Source organism: Sphaerodactylus townsendi, linkage group LG05, assembly GCF_021028975.2.
Source record: "Sphaerodactylus townsendi isolate TG3544 linkage group LG05, MPM_Stown_v2.3, whole genome shotgun sequence".
Taxonomy (NCBI): domain Eukaryota; kingdom Metazoa; phylum Chordata; class Lepidosauria; order Squamata; family Sphaerodactylidae; genus Sphaerodactylus; species Sphaerodactylus townsendi.
The window spans coordinates 38,402,164-38,423,802 of record NC_059429.1 but is presented as its reverse complement, the minus strand read 5'-3'; the positions used below and the strand labels follow the sequence as shown (position 1 = coordinate 38,423,802).

The window sequence follows — 21,639 nt, the reverse complement described above, 5'->3', positions numbered from 1 at the left end:
TGTGGGAAACAGGATGCTAAACTAGAAGGACCATCAGTCTGGTTCTTTTTTTTGTAAGAACTTCAAGTTGTCAGTTTTGCAGTCAAAACATTTATCCATGAGTTTTCCAAGCATTAGGACCACTTGTTCAGCTGGTTAAATTGCCCATCTAGTAAGGACTGACTTATGTGTTCAGGTCTATTCTGAAACTAATCTGGCAAGTAACCCCTTGGATGGCCACAGGTTGTTGAGAAGCTTGTCAACACTACTTTGGTCAAAGGCAAAATCAGAGGGAAAACTTCTTACATACCTCCCCAGAAACAAGAGAAGCTGTCCATTGTGAAGCATTCCTTTCATCCATCTCATCCTTCCCCCACACTCCCCAACAGGAAGATGTTAAACCAAAGTTGGAATCTTCCTCCACATCAAAAAGCAGGGTTGGAAGCTGTCAGGGCTTCAGTAAGATGCTTGCATTTCCATCCTGACTGGAAGCTTATCCCCTGTGACCCCAGTGGAAGAAAAACATTCAACGCTTTCCGACATCTGGAGAGAAATTATCTCAGTTTGGTGAATTCTGCAAGTGGAAGGGTGGGTACTGCTTCTCTCATGTGCCACTGAATTGGTTAATCACTCTCTGTGCTCAAGGAACTCTATGCTCAAGGGCCATCCAAACATCTTCTGGAGTGAAGGGCCATAGATGAGTATCAAACAAGCAAAGAACATTTTACAGAGGTGGGTTTTATCAGTTTATCTTGAAGAAAAAAAGGAGACACCAGAGCAAGGTGGGTCTGAAGAGAATTAACATATTTGAAGTGGAGAAGGTCTGAATAGAAAGGTGACATTCCATCCTGTCAACCTGGGCTGGATCAATTTGCTAACCTTGAAGATTAGGAGATGTAACTAATCTCTTCATCAATTCAGTTAAAGAGGTATCTAAATTCAGTACACATACCAAGACAAAGATCCAAACCTAGGATGTTCAGTAACATGCTAACATCCAGGTCTGCCAATCTTTTCTTGCCTTTTCCTTGAATTTCAAGGCAATCATGAAGATCAGGGAATAGAAAGTGGACACGATCTACATTTTTCCAAGCAGCCCTGACTTTTCTGGTTCTCCAGTCCAGTATTCTTTTCTTCATGATTTACTGATCATACCCTGTCGACTTCAGCAGGACCTTCTTCTTCATCCTCAGTCACAACTATTCTATCAGACTGTCTGAATCAGATTCTGATAGCTTTGAGTACCACCCAAGGTGATCTCCACAGTTTCTGGGGTTTTGCAAATTTTTCATCTGGGCAGCTTGCTTTGCGTGGTTGCAGCCATTTGGCAAAGCTGTATTGCAGGGCTGCAGTCACTGTTATAGTCACTCCTGGATATTGTCACAGCTTCACTAGAAGCTTATTAGCTTTCCTGTAGGTTAGCTCTGAAGAGGTTAAATGCACTGTGAATGCTTCACTGGTCCTGGATCGGGTAATTAAAAACATAACTGAGAGTTTCTGTAGTGCATAGTTAGGGTTTCTGCAGGCCCATTTGATTATCAGCCTGGTATTTGGTATGCAGTCATGCTGGTCTGATATTTTAGGAGTTCCTGTGTCTAGAAGGGTATGGAAACTTTGACTGTGATTTATATTGTTTTTGGATTTCCTGGAGTAGTTTTCCCACTGCTGTGATGTTTCAGCCATATCACAAAACAATACTCCTTGTTTTGTTTTTAATTGCGTTCCAGCTTGTAGCTAGCTGGTATTGCTGTTTGTCCCTGAAATTTAGTTACTACACACTTTTTAATTGTAGGTGCAATGTCTTCCCCTCAGAACTTCTGGAAGATTTTGAAGATTTTTTCCAAGGGATACCTCAAAGTTCACGTAAAATAAATTTGTTCATATTTATGAGATACTTGCTATTGAGTTCTGTTTTAACCTCCTATTATAGTGTGGGGCATTTCATACATTAAATAAAGTAATGTTTTCTTGGCCTGGACTTTACATGCAGCAAAATGAAGTATTAGAACCCTGATGTGGTAGAGTAGGCTGCAGTACTGCAGACTGCAGGGGAAGATGCCATTTCTGAATGTTCTGCTCTATAAAACATATCACGGGGGGTTGGGGGGGGGGACTAGCCTGTGAGAAAGATATTTTAATTCCACTGGCTCCCTGCTATGCTGCTAATTTATTTGAAAGTAGTTATTTACATAGAGTACACACTTCCCTGTAGGTTGAAATGGAACAGTCCTTTCTCCCGTCTTATTCTTTTCTGTGCATGTAGACCTGGCTTCTGAGTACATGTATTTTTTAAGCTGTACATATAAAATGAATGAGGATCTTATTTATGGTCTCTTCCAAGAGTAAGAGATTCTTCACTCTTTATATCGCAATGGTATTCTCCATAGTTATACTGGTATTTCCCATAATAAACTTCCAGCGTGATTGGCGAGGGCGCATTAGTGAATGCCTGAGAGCATGATGTGTGAAACCTCCTGCCTATGTTTCCTCCACTTCTATTCATTGAGTGATTAAAGATGAATGCACACCTTTCACATATGGACATTTGCCAGAGCCACAGTGCCTGTTCCCATGGGCCCCCTCCTGCCACTCTTGCTGGGTGACATGTGAGATGCTCACTGGAGATGATTGAATTTCTATATAGAGTGTCGGAGGAGGTAAAGATCACACCGTTCAATCTTCTCTACAAGATGTGTATTCCCTTCAAGGGGGAAGAATAGTATCAATTTCAGTCCTGACTCAGTGTAGGTACCATGTGACATGAGACCAGAGAAAGGGAAGGTGTTGGTGCAGCTGCTCATTCTATCAAGGTCTCAATATCTTTGGCTCTTGCAAATATCTGAACCAGGTGTTTGTATATGTACTTGTGTGTTAAGTGCTGTTGAGTCACTTCTGACTTATGGTGACCCTGTGAATCATTGTCCTCCAAAACGTCCCATCACTAACTACTCTTGCAAACCGAGGGCCGTAACTTCCTTTATACAGTGCCTCAGCACCATTGTAGCTGCAACAAGCAGGATAGCCTCAAGAGAAGTCACTGTGAGTTTCTAGAACAGAACATGTGACTATCTGCAGCCATCTTTAACCCCTGCAGAGTAGATTATAGCTAGCAGCTGGATCTAGCTAGCCACAACAATACAACTTTAAAGGCTGATTCCAGGGCTAGAAGGGAAGGTGAACAAATTGAAATCTTTGCCTGTGTAACCACAGGTGCTAATCATGCACGGAGATTATGTGAAAGAGGCTGCTTTGTTTATGCACTTCCTTTCTAAGAATAATTTCTGAAAGCAACAGTTGCGCTCTGTGATTTTTTAAAAGTTCCTTCTTGACTCCCCCCCCCTTCCCTCATGGTTGTTCGACTTTCCCAGAGTGCAGCAAGGGGGGGGGGGTTGAGTAAACTTATCTAAAGCAAGAAGAAAATGATTTCCCTTTTCCTCTAGTATAACTAACAAGTCATCAATAGCAACATTGAGATAGTAGTTCACTTACAATTCAGTGTAAATTTTAAGTTTTCACATGGCGAAATTTACTCCCATCATGCAACCACCAGGATTTTATATGCCTTGAAAATAGCTACTGACTGCCATGCTAGTACTTCTTTCTCAGATTTGTAGCCCCCAACAGCTATTGCTCCACTGGAAGAGGGGCTATGAGCTATGGAGACTGGTGGAAAAATGCACTGTCGGTGGGGAAAAGTAATGCAAGGAACTGCACTGTTCTGGCTTTGCAGGCAGATGCCATTGCAAGTCACACAGATTTAAAGGAATGAGGAGGGGGACATGTCACCAGAGCAAGATCTGAGATGCTTATTGCAAGATCTTCAGATTTGCTTCCTGAAATAGGGGAATGGCTGGTTGCAACGCTAGCAAAATATATCGCAGAATATGGGGAGATAGAAATGGTATTCTGTTTTTCTTGCACTCTGGAAAGTAAATATTTACATTAATGTAAGTCTGCCTTTAACAAGTAGTTATGAAGTAATGGTAGAGTTACAGGGTGTTTGTTGTCCTTTACTGCCTTCATGCCTGTATGTTAACAGCAGCTGGACTGACAAACATGAAACAGGCAAAATTTTAATTAGGATGGAGATGAAAGGGCTATATTTAACTTCTGTTGTACAGGAGTAGTCAGAGTTGGCAACCCTAAAATTAGGCAAGGTTCTAAGAGATTTTCATTCCTTGCATTCCTGTCAGCCTGGCAGATAAGGCCACAAAAGTACTCTGCCTGCCCACGCATACCTAAATTAGTAATCTGTGGCACCTCATCTATCCTGAAAGAAGAACCAGCTCTTTTACTGCATGATTATTTGGAAGCAGTGCTTAAGCTCACAGTCTTCTGGGCAAGAATTCATTGCAAAGACCTAGATCTTGTACATGTGGGGAAAAGTAATGGACAGTAATTTTTTCACCATCATATAATCTGAAAGAAGAGGGGTGGAAAGAGGAAGGAGTTTCTCAGCTGTGTCAGATGGCACTGTTGTCAGGATGTGCATGAGCAATGTTGAAATTCTATGTGTGCCGAGAAGTAGAAATGCTGTCAAGATAATTTTTTTTAAGCAGCTGCTAAAGGTGTGCAAACTTAGCATAATGGCAAGAAGGCATACTTCCATTGCTTCTATTACTTTTCTCAAATCAAACTACACCATGGCAAATTAAGAAGAAGAAGAGAAGAGTTTGGGTTTCTACCCCCCTTTTCTTTCCTGTAAAGCGTCTCAAGGTAGCTTACAAACTACTTTTCCTTCCTCTCCCCACAACAGATGCCTTGTGAAACAGGTGAGCTGAGAGAGTTCTGAGAGAACTCTGACTGACCCAAGGTCACCCAACAAGCACCTTGTATAGGAGTGGGGAAACAAACTCAGTTTACCAGATTAGAGTCTGCCACTCGTGTGGAAGAGTAGGGAATCAAACCCATTCTCTAGATTAGAGTCGACCTACTCTTAACCACTATACCATGCTGGGGTAGAAATGCTGTGCATCCATTGCGTGTCAATAAAAAAGAGTAAATTTCATTTTTCTGGTATTTGGTCACTTACCCTACTATTCCAGTTTGTCCAAGACTGTAGTTCTGTAGGGAGCAAGTCCCACTGCTCTGCAGGAGACTTCTGAGTAAATACGCATGACACCGGAAGACACAAATGTTTTCACAAGTGCAATGCATGCAGTTTAAATGTTTCACTGACATTAAGCAAAAATTGCATTCATAAGAGCATATATTCTGTTTAAAACAACTTCTTACATATTGTGTATTGTTGTCAATGTGTTGTCAACAAGAATTAATACAAAAAGAAGGGAGCATTCTTAGAACTCCTTTAGGTGTGTGGCAGAGAGGAAGAAAGGATGGAGGTACTTGTACTGTCTCCCTTCACACACATCTGGATCATGTGAAATAGATCTTGGGTCAGAATGTGTCCCCTTGTGAGGCTTAATACGTCATCTTCTTTCTGACAAAGCCTTGAAAGAAGATGAGAAGGTGAACAGCTCATGTTTGTTCCTCCATATTTTAACTGAAGCATCACAAGAAGTTCTTCTGTGATAACAATCTGTGTTTATGAAAGGGTTAGGATTTTACCATATGGCACATAGAATTAAATATAGGCTTTCCAAGGTAGAGTTTTTAAAGGCTTGGGACAGTCCCACCCATGAGCTGGGTGCCTGGCCACAGCTGTACCCAACTTTCACCCCCAAAGAGGTTTTCTGATGGTGGGGAGAAATCAAAAATCCTCCCTGCCTCCAAGAAACCTCACTGGGCCGCAACGGACTTGCACCAGTCAATAGAATGGCTTAAGTCAGGATTGTGGCCAGCGGCACAACACCAGCAAAGGCTGGAAAGGCGAGGTCACTGGGACACTGGTGCAGGGAGTAAGTTACGTGGAAAGGACGAATTTGCAGGTGCATCGGTGCTCTCTGAAGCAGATTTGGCTCTCCCTGTTGGATGGGGCTGTAGGTCTGGGTATTTCCAGTACATTGATGGCAGCCAGCACCAGAGGCCTGAGAGGACAGTCATATTTAGCCTACTTTCACTCTGATCTCTCTTTCAGCCTGCTGTCTTTAACAGGATTCACTGGCGACTGAATCAGGGTGTTTCTACATCAGCTGCAATTTAATTCAAGCTAGTAGGGAGCAGCTCTGGAAGCTCATTTTCAGTTGTCTTCATCCTCACTCACACTGCTGGATTTTCTCAAAAAAATGGCAAAGGCCCATCCTGCATATGTTTGCTATGGGCTTGGTTTCTCATTTCAGTGCTGGAGTGTATCAGTGTTGGGAACGGTAGAATGGGATGCTATCTTGAACTTTTTGGACTACAGCAAACAGAAAGAAGGGGGGGTTTAGTACATTTTAATAGCAGTTATGGCAAATGTTGCTACTTAATCTTGGCATTGAAAGATGTTCTGAGTGCTGGTTCAATTTCCATTTTGCCCTATTGCCTATTTAAAATGATATGTGCATATCCTCAGACAGTTTGAATTGGCTGAATTTTCCAGTCTCTGGCCTCTCGAGTGACAATACCATTTGTGAATGTTGTGGTTTTTCAGAGTCAAACTAATGGGAGGCATTATGAATGAAACATTCAGGGAAACCAGCATGTGGAAATTTGAGTTTTGTGGCTTCTACTGCAGTTCAGTATTCAAATGAAAACTAAAAGAAAGCAATAAAACTGAAAGTGTGTTTGTGCTGAATACTGAAAAGGAGCTTTCAGAGCAGCTTGGGTCCAATGACAGCTAATCAAATCAGCCAAGATCTTGAATACATAAACCATAATCTAACATCTCTGACAAGAACACTTTGATTAGTGTGAGAATGGAAGCCACTTTGAAATGATAAGTAAGGAAAACAATCAAAAAAGTAAAGGGGAAGGGTGAGGCCCTTTCTGATGACTGCCCAGCTAGGAAGTTTCCTGTCTCATTTTCCTCGGTCAGGGCTTGTTCATGTGTTTACCTTTTTTTATTTTTTTACAACAGAGTGCTGATCAGTTGAGTGAAAGGCAGTTCAAAACCTCCAGCTGAGTAATGCCAATGGTAAAATGCACACACCAGGCATTTCTGACCAGTTATTGCAAAGAAGATGCTACAGCTCCTTTCTCTCCCCACAACTTAAGCTAGAAGATAATTATGTCACTGCCATATAGGCAGTAAACAGGCTACAGTAATTATAAGTTAAGGATTCCTCAAAGGCAGGAGACATGCACCACTGGTTGGCTAGGCTATGGTAAATACCAGTCTGTTTTCCTTTAAAGTGGTACCACAACTTCACTTTGAGAGGAAAGCCAGCAACATTAACTCTGTCTTTTCCAAGACTTGCATTTGGGATGAAAGTTTTCTTGCTGGTGTAAACAAGGTTCACAAGTCTCTCTGCAATTCTTTTATTATCTGAATAACATGTGTTTGATTTCTTCTGTCCCTGCCCCATCCAACATCCTGCAGTAAGTTATAAATCGGCCTGCTTTTATGATTCCAGAGAGTCTTGAGTTTGGAAAGCTTTTATGTGATTCTTCAGCACACTTCTCAAGGATATGGAAAATTCTGCACCTCTCAGGGAGAATGTGAATCGTTAACATGATCTTTGTAGTGAGTCCATGTGAAATTTGTCAGTAAACAGATTGCTCACTCAACTCTATACATCTGCATTGTCTCCATTTTTCTGCCCCTTGTGATCCAGGCAACTTAGTGAACCAGGGGCTCCTCGTTTCTCCTTCTGACCACGACCCTCCCTCCCTCCTGATACTGCTTCCTCCAAATCTTGAGGAAGGTGTCTCATAGTGGGTATTCAAGGCAGCATGAATTGGTACCCAAATCAACAGTTTTGCTTTTCAACAAAAATATGTGCATGCCCAGACATCAGGGAGCAGGAGTTGGGTGGTTTTAAACCTCAAAAATTGTCTGTAATTTTTCTGAAGGCCTGGGTGTCTTCTGGGATCTGAAGAAGTTTCAGCCATATTTGCCTTGGCCTTTTTCTTTGGATTTTGCTATCTGCACAAGACCCAGACATTTGGGGATTACATACACAATTGCCAATCATGGAATCATGACTTTGAGATAATTCCCCAATCCTGCAAAGAGCTGAGTCTAGAAAGCTTTCATTCTTTTTATGTAGCTCCATAGCCCAATTTGACCAAACTCATTGTTAAAGCATATGCTGACTGATATTGTTGTGTACAGTGATTGTGCAGGTACAGTCTGTCCTCATGGACTTATTCCTGGGCTTTAGAAAGAAAATGCAGCCTTTTATATTAAAGAGGAAAGGTTAGATCATATGTTGAAGTCCCCTTTTGTTCCACTGACATGCTCACTTTTTTGTGAGTATACTAAGGCTGTTTGGAAGAGTGAAGGAAGTAAATTTCAAACTCTGAAGTATTATAACAACAAGAGGAAGAGGAAGGAGAGGAGGAGGAGTTTGGATTTATATCCCCCCTTTCCTGCAGGAGACTCAAAGGGGCTTACAATCTCCTTGCCCTTCCGCCCTCACAACAAACACCCTGTGAGGTGGGTGGGGCTGAGAGAGCTCCGAGAAGCTGTGTCTAGCCCAAGGTCACACAGCTGGCATGTGTGGGAGTGCACAGGCTAATCTGAATTCCCCAGATAAGCCTGCCACCAGGTCCAAGGCATGAGAGGCGGGGAATCAAACCAGGTTCTCTGTAGTAGGTGCACTGGGCTAGCAGTGCCGTGAGTAGAAACGTTAGGGCCTTGGGACCCTGCAGCCTTGCAGTCCATCGCACCCTCCCTCATCCCATGGAGTCACGAGATTAGTGAACTGTCACCAAGCTCAATCACTGAGCATGGGGACAATGGTCTTACCCCAAGGTGAGGATTAGGCTCAGGCAATGCAGCTCTTCTCCGCGCAGTAGCCAGATGAGATCGCCCATCACCCTGATGATCCCAGGCCTCCGCTCTCCCAGACTCCCCAGTCCCTCCCTCCCTGCGCCCGATAGGAGTAACGTAAAGGTGCCAGGAGGAACCCGGCAGGCAGGGGCTTCGCTAGGAACCACCGGACCTCGGTCTCCCTTTGCTAGCGATCTCACAGATGGTATCTCCAGCGATACCGTCTACGTTCTTCGCTGACGCGTGGAGTGACTACAAGCTGGTGCGGCAGGAATCTCGGGCCTCCACCCCTGCCTCACACGTCGCCACAGGAAGGGCAGCGATACCGTCCGCTGGATCCCGAGGCGCATCCAAGGACCCACCGTTTGAGCCGCCTGGCCACTGGATGCATCCAGGAGCACCGTCCTAGGACACTCTCTCGTCAGTGGAACACCCGGTGGAGTATGGGAGCTTGCAAAAGCCCAGGGCTGCATGACAAACCGCGTTGGCAGAGCTGGCGATTAGCCCGAAATCGCGACAGGGTCCTCACAGTAAAAGAAGGGAGCTGCGCCAAATTGGTTGAGAGGTGGAAGCTCAGTAGTCCATGGGTACCCAGAGTGGGGGGACCATTGAATCTTAAGGGACTGGGAAAACGCTCAGGCGACTCTTGGCACTGGAGGCCTACGTAGCGCCGATGTCGCCAAGCAATACTGGCTAGCGATGGAGACAATGTTTTGTCGCCATGTCCAGCCCATACTGAACCCTACTGGCTCCTTGCAGCATAGGTCGCCCTCCTTTGATCTTTCACCTTCAATTTCGACCTTGTTTTCTCTATCCACTAAGTTGGACGCCTCGTCCTCCTTTCTGCACCGCCCTCGGCTCCTTCACCCATTCCAAACTCTCCGCGGCTCAACCGCCCCCCCCCTCCCCTGCTCCGCCAGCTTCGTTTTCCGGAAACCACTGCACCTCCCGTCAGCGCCCATTAATGGCGCTGGTTTCAAAACTCGCCAGAGAACATTATGTAGCCACGATCTGCAGAAGAAAGTTGAACCCCTGGCGGAAGGCGATGCCGATATTCTTGCATTTATTACTTACATCCACTTCACAGATACTGAGGAGGATGGCATGGATTGTGCGGTTAGCCGAGTACCGCCCTGAGCTATAATATCCTTGCGAGCTCCGCCAAACAATGCCGGGGCGTAGGGGAGTCCACTAGCCCCTACGTGAGAGGCATGCAGGAAACCGCCGCCAAAGGAACCACCTAATGGTTCCAGATGACTGGAAAACCACCTTTCGCGATGCTCCTGAGCCCACGCACGCATTTTGTGGTTCTGGGAAAGTGAGTTCCGGCCAACAATGCTTCAACTGGGCACCAGCCACCTCACCGGCGCTACACGCCCGCTCAGCTTCACGTAAGCTTCGGCGCTTTACACTTCCAATCCCAGCGATCAGATTGTGCGCCTGGGGCCACTTGCCACGGTGGACACTAGGGTAGCTTCTATAAGGCATTTGTCAAAGTCCCCAATGCCCGACCCAGCCAGCCCAGAGTTTCTCCGCACCATCGGCTAGAAACCCCAAGAGCCCTATGCTGGGTGTGAGACAGGCTCCAGGAAGCTCCAGGAGCAGGTAGATGGCTGTGGAGGCCCAAAGCGAGGCTCCCTCATGCTTCCGCCAAGAACTTTTCGCTGGAGTGCAGCGAGGGCCGATGTGAGGCCTAGGCAAAATCCCTTGGAACTGGCCGACATGCTTGCAGGGCTTGCCAGGACGGTGGATCCTCCGCCCACCAGCTAGCCTCCTGCAGCTATGCCTCTCCCGCGGCGGGGAGACGGTCTCAGGATAGACTGGGCTTTAGCTGCGGCAGACCCGGACACTTCAGAGGGGAGTGTAGGCAGCCAGCCAGTGAGGGGGGGCCTACAACCCGATGTGAGGAGGGTCCTCCCAGGAGGGAGAGGAGGAGCCACCAAAGAGAAGCCGGTGCCCACGTTGCCGTGGAGGCTTCCACTGGAGAAGCGACTGCCGACCGAGAACTTCCCGCCCGAGGCGCTCTCCTCAGCCCAGGGACCAGGAGGAGAGTGCTAAGAGCAGACTCAAGCGTAGAGCCCCTGCCAAAACCACCCCACCGTGGCATCTACGCTCGCATGCACTCCAGCTCCATCTCCTTTAGAAGTTCCCCCGCGAGGTTCTTGTGGCCCCAACTCCGGTATGGCGATGGCCCATCCCTACGGGACAATTTGGGCTAGTGCTGCCAAAGGCCTTCTGCAGCTGAACGGGGACTGTTCGCCGTCCCAGTGATAGAGCAATTTTCCCGCACTGGGCAGGACCCATCCACCTCCCGGGTCTGGACCGACATCCCACAGGGGCGTGCCGCGGAGCCATAGCTGCTGTCAGCTGATTCTTCTTGCCCCATGGCGCTGCCGACGGCAATGAGACTCCACGTAATAAAGGCTAATACGCCCAGCAGCCAACATGCGTAGCCCTACACCACCGTCATGGCCGGTGGAGGCGCTTCTCAGGGAGCTCCGTCCATATCCTGGGCTAAGCCGCTTTATCAGAAGGATGTAGGTTCAAGGGCCTGGTGGACACCACGGCTGATATTGGGTACCGTCTATCAGAGAGCAGCAGGTGGCCCGACCAGTGGCCCGAATCGAGAACTACCCGCACATCTGGGGAGTGGGGGGGGGAGGCCTTGTGACGGCAGACATCCATCCCGCTCGGTCAATAACAGCTTCCAGGACTTCGGCTCACAGTCCGCCCTATGGATTCCTAGACTGTCCATATGTCCGATCTCTGGGGAAGAGACCCTCATGGAGTCAGGTTAAAAGCGATCTCTGAACTTTGGGAATGGTGGAGCGCATACACAGGTCGGTGATCCCCAGTCTTGCCCTCGAAATTATTTTCTAACTCCCACAGGAAAGCTGTTTGGCACCCTCTCCCCTCGCTCTTCCCGCCGTCTGGCAGGCCCGGTGGTGGGAGGCCAGTTAGCTGACTGGCCCTCCTGGGTCCCATCTAGGCCCGTCCTTGATACCGCAGCACCTGTCGGGACAGGCCCTAAGCTAGGGGTGCTGCCGCTTAAGACTTCCTGCCATCGGCCGGCTTGGGCTGCCCCAACGTTAAGGTTGCTCTCCGGTTTTCTGATCTCTGTTGGCCCTTGGCGAGGCAGCTATAAGGGCTGGTCTCGTGGTAACATTCCCAGATAATCTCGATCACAAAATTTACTTTAGCACCATCCAGCTTCCCCTGCATTAGCCACCAAGGTCCACGGTAGGGTGCAACTCCCTTGCAAAGAAACCCCCACTTCTTTCTCTCTTTGTGTGTGCGAGGAATTTGCCTCTAATTGCCCTGGATTGCCCCATTCCCGGATGTTCCATGCCCAAAGGTGCTTCAAAGCCCCTTTGTGTTGCTGATTAAGCATGCATGTACCCATCAATCCCCCCAGGACTCGCCTGTTCTTTGGTACCTCTCCCCGTCGAGGCTCCGGACCCTGGCCCTGGCGACCTCGATGGCGGCTCTGAAGTTAATTCCGCCAGAGTGCATACCCACCTCCTGCCCTCCCTGCCAAACAACTAGCTAAAGAGGTGTGGCCCCCATGGTGAGGGTTGGCTACATTAAAACAACCTTCACAGGCTGCAAAACAAGCCTCTCCTTTATAATAGAAATCTAACACCTGCTGATCCCAATCTCCCCGCCATCCGCCAGAATCTGGGAGCCCCAGGCCTGGCCGGGATTCGCATGGCTAACCTAGGAAGGGGTGTGAACTCGATCCCTCTTCCTACAGGTTCCTGCGTGGACTGACCGATTAGCCATGACACAGGCCAACCCATGGAATGGCGCTTCGGGAAGAAACCAACCCCCATCCCCGAGATGGAACAGGCGATCTTCCCTTAGAGGATCCAGCCCAGCGATCCCACATCAGGGAGCGCCGTCGCCAGCGCCCAAGACCAGGGCTGACCTGCGTTGGGGAGGCGTCCAAAGTGCACCACCAGCCAGGCCCTAAGCGGCCTGCATGCAAGCAAAGACCCGCGAGGCGCCCGAGAACCTTCTGTACGCTCTCTGCGATCATCACCACCAACTCACAGCGGCCACCACATCGCTTTGCCTGCTCTGCTGCCTCTCACCACCGATGGCTTATCGATGCGTACCCATGGTGCAACCACCCAGACCAACATCTGGGGAGCAGTTTGCTGCCGCTGCCAACGCCTTCATCCCTTCTGCCTGGGCCGAGGTACCCACAGAATTGAGAGAGCCTGCTGGGCTCCTGCCTGCTCCCCGATCTGCAAAGCACCGGAGACTTCCAAAGCGGAGTCTAGGCCCAAACCCCTTCATGACCGCCTCATCCATCAGATGATACTTATGAAAGCCGACTGGGGACCCGTCAGTCCAAACCCTCGGCTGGCGCTTTCTTTCCCTTGTCACTTCAAGGCGGTGCAGCTAACCGCGAAGTCCAACACCTTTGCGCCCGCTGTCACTGCAGCAGCCCGAGCATGGGAACTCGACCCGGGCCCGTTAGATGCGGCACCGGCCAGTTGAGACTACACACACATGGGAGGACATATCTCCCCGGTGTTGGAGGAAACATCCTGCTCCCCCGAGGGGCTGGTTCACAGACCCTCGGGGAAGGGATGCGTTAACTACATCCCAGCCGACTCCCCTGCGAACTTACTTGCACCTCAGCCGCCTCACCATTGGTATCCTACCCCAGGCTCCCATTCCCGGGGCGGGGCGCCCAACGCCGACGCTCAGCCCTGCGCTGACCCCTCACCAGCCGGGCGGCCCGGTGGCGCCCTCTCGGCGGGTTAAGTCTCACCCAGCTTCCCTAGTGGGAGAGTCCCCTGGACTTCGCTTCCTACATATGCTAAGACTATTGGCCGGCTGGCCTGTGCCCTTCTTGAAGTCCATCAACTCTACCTCCACGCTTCTGGATGCCCTGGCCTCGGAAAGCAGCAGGGTTTCGTCCAGCGACCCTGAACAATGCGTGCAGCTATTGATTATTTATTTGTTGTTGCATTACATCAAGGTTGTATAGAGAATGTACATAGTATGTGTTGTTTTAATCTTTCTGATAATTTCCCAGTTGACTAGTCCACATGAAAGTGCGTGAGCTGCAAAGTTGTATCTAATCTGAAGTATGATGTTTTTGCCTCCATTGGTGGTCATCAGCCCCTCTGGAGCTGGCTGTCGGAGGAGGATAGTTGAGTGCTATTGTACAGCTCTACATTGGTTTAATTGTAGCGCCTTGTTATGGATCTTGTTTACGTTCAATGCGTGTCTAATGGCTGCCTTACGCATAGCGTGTGCTTAAAGAGCCTACGCATTTCCCATACCCATGAACAAGTTCTAATGTTGCACAAGCAGCTTGGCCAACTTGACCAAGCGGGAGAGGAGCAAGCGTCCTTTAAATGCAGCCCATAAGCGTTTGACCCCCGTTTTCTAAAATGTAAAAGGAGGAGATGTAGTAGTGCACTGCCGACCCAGCAGTGCAGTGAGTAGAGCAGTTGGGGCGCCAAGGACCTGCAGCCTTGCCCGGTCGCGCCAGCACCCCACTCCTCATCCCCCATGAGCTCAATACGGGTGCAACTGTCTGGCTCCAATCACCGAGCGCCAGGGACAGTAGATGCTTGCCCCCAGGTGAGGTGGGCTCCAGGCAGCGATGCAGCTCTTCTCCATGCGCATTAGCCAGATGAGATCGTGCATCACCTGATGATCTCCTCGACCTCCAGCTCTCGAACTCCTTCCAGTCTCCCTCCTACCGCCCCGATGGAGGTAACAATAAAGGTGCCAGGAACCCGGCAGAATGAGCTTCGCTAGGGAACATCGACGGACCTCCGGTCTCCCGCTGCTGGCGATCTCCACCAGATGTTATCTCCGCGTCTCATCTCGTTCTTACGCTGACCGCGTGGGTCGACTACACGGTTCTCCAGATCAGAATGCACCTGCTCTTAGCCACTGCTCTTAGCCACTATGCCACTGCTGCTGAAAGATGAAAGGTTGTGGAGTAGAGCTGATTGTGAATTGTTCATAAATAGGAAGAGATTTACAGTATTGTATTTATTTTTATTTAATTTTCGTTATATTCTCAAGGCAGATAACATGCTTAAGACATACATGTAAAGGAAGAGGTGGAGGAGTGGTTGTTTTTGTGTGTAAAGTGTTGTCAAGTTACAGTTGACTTATGACAGCTACCCTGTGAAAGAAGAATAATTTTGGATTTATACCTCACTTTTCTCAACTGTAAGGAGTCTCAAAACAGCTTACAAACTCCTTTCCTTTCACTCCCCACAGCAGACACATTGGTGGGGCTGAGAGAAATGTGACTAGCCCAATGCCACCCAGCAGGCTTCATGTGTAGGAGTGGGGAAACAAATCCAGTTCATCAAATAAGAGGCCGCTGCTCATGTGGAGGGAATCAAACCCCATTCTCCATATTAAAGTCCACCACTCTTAACCACTAAATGATGCTGGGTTTTCCAGACAACAGATGGAGATAGTTTCCCATTGCTTGGCTGGATCCTGGTCTTCCTTGGTGGTCTCCTATCAAGTACTAATAGTACCAACCCTGCTTAGCTTCTGAGAGCTGATGACATTGGGCTAGCCCAATGTCCAGATCAGGACATGGTCTTGCTTATGCCCAGCAGATGAGGGGGCAGGATACAGGCTTGGAGGCCGAGCAAAGAGTTTAGATTATAGTAGCAGAACTCAATTTCCTTCTTCCACAGCTGAGAGACTAACTTATATAGAAGAACATAATGCTGAATGAAGCTTCAGTAGTGAGAACGACACAGCTGGCTCTCCAAACATGGAGGAAACAAATAGCCAGGCTCATTGCACTGTTTTGTATTTATCTCCTGGAGACTGGTAGTGTTGAAATAGCTCTGGACAGAAAGGGAAAAAAGCCGAAGAGTATGCTGTGTTTCATTGTTACCATATATCCAATTTGCAGGGCAGCTTGACTCTGTCATTTAAAAACCAGGCAAAACACAGGGGAGCTTCCAAAAATTCATGGATACTGTTGCAACTCCAAGTTGAGGGAATTCCAGTATAAACGTTGCCTCTGATTTCAGCCTGTGAGAGGATCCCTGTGAGATGTTGTGTTTTTGAGTCACTATTTTGAGTATGTTTGCTGTGCTGGAAGTTTTTCTACAGTGATGACATTTTGCAGTTGACATGTCTGACTATTTGTATAGTCAGGGTAAACCATGAACCAGAAATTAGAGACATTTTTAAAAGACATTTTTTTTAAAAAAAAAACATTTAAAAACAAGTTTAAATGAGACAAACTTATGCACTTGTGCAGATCTTTTGCATCCTTTCTAATCATTGGTGCTTTTTTAATGTATATTTTTCAGAACCAGTTCATATATAACTTCTGTAACATTACTGCCACAGAAAGGCCTCCCCCTTACCTTGTAGGGATATGTTTGGGTGATTTCTTCATAATAGGATCCCCCCCCCCCCCACGGACTTCTGACAACCAATGCTATCATACTAACATATAAGAACTTTAAAACTAGCTTTACACTCACAACAACAGCACAAAGGTAACATAAGCTGGACCACAGTCGGTCATTTTGGGGACTGAGTATGATTTGTGATCTTCATGACCAAAACTAAGTCCATCTGCATCATGTACAAGAACTACTTTATTAAACTGTTTTATGCCACCTTTCTACATAGTTCAAAGTCCCACAAGGTATCAAATTATGAAAACATAAAGATTTTAAAATGCATGTATACATAAAGCAACAGAACAATAAAACACAAATGCATGGATACATACAAACAAACAGAATTGGGGATAACTACAGGAACAACAAAACAGAAAAACCTTCATCTTCTGTCAGAGGAATATCCCTGGAGATATTCCACAGTTTCAGTCCTACAATGGAGAAGATCAACTTTTGGGCTGACACCTGCCCAAACTCAGATGGTAGAGGCACCCAAAGCAGAGCCTCTGAAGAAGACCAAAACGGATTGGTAGGTTCATGTGGGGACAGGCAATTCTTAAGATATGTTAGCCACAAGCTGGATAGGGGTTGAAAGACCAATCCTGTCACTTTGATTGAGTGAAAGCAAAGTGAGAGCCATTGTAGGTGGAACAAGATGGAGGGATATGGTCTCTTTGACTTACTGTAGTTAACATTCTGGCAGCAACATTCTATACTAATTGTATGTTCTGAATGCTTTTCCAGGGCAACCTTATGTAGAGCACATTGCAGTAATCTAATCTAGAAGTTACCAGAGCATATGTTGCAGTGACAAGATCTTTCTTCGCTCAGGGAAGGCCACCTTCACTACTTGTTTATCTAACAGGAGTCCTGAGTTAGTAGCATCCCGAGGTTACAGATATACTGCATTAGGGGAAATGTAACCCCATCCAAAACAGGAGACACCACCTTCCTGGATCAATCATTCTTCACACTGGTGTGCATGTGTATTAAGCAGAGTCTGTCAGCTGTTCTGAATGACATCAGAATGTCTACACACTCACACAAACACACACAATTATTCCTTCTACAGACAAAATTTTTCACTCTCCCAATTGTACTAATTCAATGAATATTATGCTAGAGCTGCCAGTAGTGGAGACATATCGTAGTGTGACTTCTGGCTTTTGGGGAACACTGATGAAATACATATTGCAGCACTGATCTTTCCTTATTGATCCTGCCCATTTTTCTGCTTTAGAGAAGGGTGCAACCCAAACACCAAGTTTTCCATTGTGACAGGAAGGTGCCAGTGGAGTTTTTCTTACTGAGGGTAGTCATGGCAATTGGTTGCAAGCTTGTTTCAAAACTATGGCCTTGGCAATGAATTGTGTGTTAGAGCCAGGCTTTATGGGTTTTTTTTTAATTTATGCCCTGACTTTCTGCTAGTAAGCACTCCAGGCTTTTTGCAAACCAAACTGGAGACATACAAAACTTTTTAAGAGCTGAAAGACTTTCGCTTCTCATAATGTGTTCAGGCACTTTTGTCAGAGTGTCACCTGTTCAGATGTTGGGGTTTTTAAAACAATAGAAAAATTTGCAAAGCTCATTTTGCTAGGAAGAAAAGTTGGGCAAGCAGCAGTCCTTCATTCACACAGTCTTCAGTTCTGTAAATATTACTTTTTCCAATCTAAGAATGAATGGATATTTTAATTAACACTCTCCTTTGTCTTTTCAGGTCTTTGATTTCAATCTGGAAAATGAAGACATGAAATTTTTAGACTCCATGAACATCAACAGAAAACTGATTCACCTCACCTACCCATTGTGGAAGGGATAACCTTAAACAATATACTTCCAAGTGTCAGTTACTCAAACCATGATCTATGAACTGTCTCAAGCCTTTCTCCTGCTTAATGTATTCAGAGTTGCAGAAAGAAACACATGATCATTGAATACTGCATGCACAAATTTCCCATTCTCTTATTAACAAACAAATTATTTAGGTAATCCAATGTTCTCATCTCCAGATCTCACTAAAATACCATTTTGGAAACTTGTGAGTCATTCATCAGTCCTGCCAGATCTGAAACAAATTGCTGAATCAAAATTATATTGCTGAAAACTGAAGGCCTTGTACATTGCGGCTTTCTGAGGCAGGTGGAGTTTGCTATTGAAAATTAGCAAGTCTGTTTTATTTAAATTCTTGGTTTTTGCAGAAAAGTAACAACATAATTTCAGAACCAGATGCTATTAAACCACTGCAATTTAATTTCATGGGTAGCAAAAGGATTCAAATCAATAAAGTTGGTTTCATGGAAATGCTTTTCATTTGGATTTCCCCTTAAAAGCAATGAGGTCAATCTAATGGTAAGTTTCCACTAGCAAAAGAAAGGGTGTCGGAGGCGGGGGGAGTTGTTCTGACTCCTATCCTCTTGTACTACAGATGTCAGTTTACCGCTCATACCATTCCTGAGGGTTCCACATCCTCCAGGAGAAGCATTTCAGGAGACGCAGATGGTTCAGGGAGGCAGTAGACAGGAAATGTATGTTCCTCTGAGGAAAAAAAACTTTCCTTTAGTGGGTGATTACTTCTGGTTCCAACCCAACAGGATCATTTAGCCAGTGTTCAGATATTTGCTTCATAATAATAAATACCGTAGAAGACAAGTTCAGATTTATGCCCCGTTGTAAGGAGTCTCAAAGCAGCTTACAAACTCCTTCCTTTCCTCTCCCACGACACCTTGTGAGATAGCTGAGAGTGTTCTGAGAGGACGGTGACTAGCCCATGGTCACCCAACAGGCTTCATGTATAGACGCGGGGAAATAAACTCGGTTCACGCAGTTAGAGTCTGCTGCTCATGTGGAGGAGTGCGAAATCAAAACCCGTTCTTCAAATTACAGTCCACTGCTCTTAACTACACCACGCTGACTTTCTTCTTAGAAAATGTCTCCCAGTGACTACAATTGATGCAGATTCCCAAACCCGCTACAAGCATTTATACCTCAATATCACTCTTTGCACCACAACTCAGGCAATGAGATACAAGTGGCTCTCACTGTTTCTCTCAAAATCTCTCAATGCAGAGCAGGGCTTCACCAGGCAGTATTTTGTGACCAGGAAACAAGGGAATTCCATATTTAATATCCTTGTTTCCTTTATTAAAAAGCAGGCAAGGTGCAGCGAAAGTGGTGGGTAGAAGGTATTGAATATGGCAGTCTGCAGTTGATTTGAAGGCCTACACCAAATGCAGTGACTGGGAAGCTTTTCCTCAACAGACTACATAATGAAGAAGCAAATGGCCAGACTGGGAAATAGACAAGTGTTAGCTCTTTTGATAGTGCTTGGTGCTTCAACATTCAGTGACAATAGCCATTGAACAGGCTAAACAAATCTCTTGAGGTCCACTGTGCAATTGAAGGCTGGTGTTCACATGCATATGATTGATGTCACGTTCTGGGACTTTTTCTAAAAATAGGTGGGTTTCAATTTTTCCGCTCACCATGCAGAGTAAATTCACTTTATGTTTCATGTAACCACTGCATGTCTGCCATAGTTTCAGTCCAATACCACAGCCTGCCACAGCTGTCCCAGTTCACATTTCTGGTTTTTTCCAATTCTCTGAACTTTCCCTCTGTTGGGCAGCTGTACAGTATTAAAGCTCCCTGTGAAATGACCACATCTAAGCTATGGCGGCTCCAGAAACAGTTTTGAGGGGTCTCTTTCTTGTTTTGCTTAGGGAAAAAGCATGGTTTTGCCTGCTGTGACTCAAACAAGTAAATCCATAAGTATTGTGTACAGGAATATGGAACTACTCAAAACAAAGAGTCTTGGAGAGAAGGACTGTGGAAGATAGCAGGGAGGAAAGATTTAGCAACCTGGATTCATGCATGCCTTTGGTCCTTTAAAACACAACTCCTTGTTCTGCTGCTGTATCATGCAATCTGGATCACACAGCAGCAAAAGACATATTAGTGGGGGTGAATGGATCAGAAATTAATCCAAGGATGAAAGGCTCAAATAATTGGTTCAAATAATTTATTTTGCTTTTCTATCCATGATTGGATCTGCAAGGAAACTTGGTAACAACACTGAGAGCATATAAGAAACCAGAAAAAAAGAGTGGACTGCTAAGTGTGTAAAGAATGCTTTTCCCACACCAATGAAAAAAATTTATGTAGCCCCCACATCATTATCTTTAATTAGAGGCAAAAGTTTCCAGAAGGCAGGGATGCCCCCACCCCCACATACAAATTCTTGTGAATTGTAGCCAGGTTGAACGTAAAAGAGGATTTCTTTTTAAGACTGCACCATGGCAAACCTGAATTTTAGCAGGTGTGAAATTTACTCACTAAAGTCTTTACACAGAAGAGAATTAGAAATGAGGCTGCTGCCCTTCTCGCTTACATGATGCTGATGGCAAAATTCATATGAACAATTTCTATAACCATGTAATAAAATCTTACCTCTCACTAAGGATGATTTGACAGTACCATCAGTTAGCAGCATTAGGTATTTCTGAAGGAGTTCCAAAGAGCATCCCATTCAATACTTGTAGGACAGAATTACCTAACACCTTTTTCCTCCCAGAAGGATCATATATACCAGTTATCTTTACTGGAGATAACCTAGAAGTAGTGTTGGTTCTGCTTTTCTCCAAGTAAATCTAACTTCATTTTTAAAGGCATAATCACAGAATGAATTTTAGGCCAATATCTAAAAGCAAAACCGTATACTATTACAATTTTTAAGTCATTCCATCTCTTCTCTTTACTGTGACATATGACCAACTCAAGACAGGATATGTAAGGATAAGTTTTGAAAAGAAAGTAACATGTTTGCTTCAAAGCCTGTTAGCTCATTTCCTTTCAGTTGTCTTTATAAATCAGCTGAATAAAATAAGGCTGTGAGCCAAAATGTGCTGTATGCGATTATGAGGCAGTTGCCAGAGGGGTATATACATATGTAAAGCTCAGATCAGTGGTTTGCTTTTCATTCCTACTCCTCGACAGTTGCACTTTAACGGTTCTCTCGTTGTGTCCTTCCTTTGACTAGTCAAAACGCAAGTATTTGTGGTCCAGAGCTGATGTGTGCTAGCCACTGCAGTCTTATCTGAGTCATTCAGAAAGGGGTGTGGAGGCAATTGATATTGGATTGTTAGCAAAAATTACAACATAAATCAATGTGCGGTCTTGCACTTTTCTGATAATGCTAACTGGCGATGAGCATACACAGGAGAGCCTGTCCATTTAATAGAACAGACATTTCCAGCCAAATCCACTCTGTTATTAGCATGTTCTTATGTTAGTCTGTTTTCCCTAGTTTACCCTGAAGGGTGTTTGCTCTAGTGGCCATCTATGGCCTGCAACACTAGTCTTTTTTTGGGGGGGGGGGGGAACTAGATAAGACAAGAGTACACATCTCCCAGTATTTCCAGAGTGTGC

At 45.9% G+C, this 21,639-nt stretch overlaps 1 protein-coding gene across 4 annotated transcripts in view; it reads left to right on the top strand.

Annotated features, from left to right (window-relative positions):
* LOC125432444 (uncharacterized oxidoreductase ZK1290.5-like) overlaps positions 1-18,516 on the top strand; it is an 82,814-nt gene extending 64,298 nt beyond the window's left edge. For 2 of the 4 annotated variants that reach the window (XM_048495955.1, XM_048495953.1), the window contains one exon: positions 17,933-18,058. Coding sequence is in view for 1 of the 4 variants with exons in the window: in XM_048495952.1 (XP_048351909.1) it covers positions 17,933-18,034 (102 nt within the window). In the remaining 3 variants the exon portion in view is untranslated. Of the gene's footprint in view, positions 1-17,932 lie in introns of all 4 variants that reach the window. The other 2 variants (XM_048495952.1, XM_048495954.1) reach the window with 2 other exon arrangements.
* Positions 18,517-21,639: the final 3,123 nt, after the last annotated feature.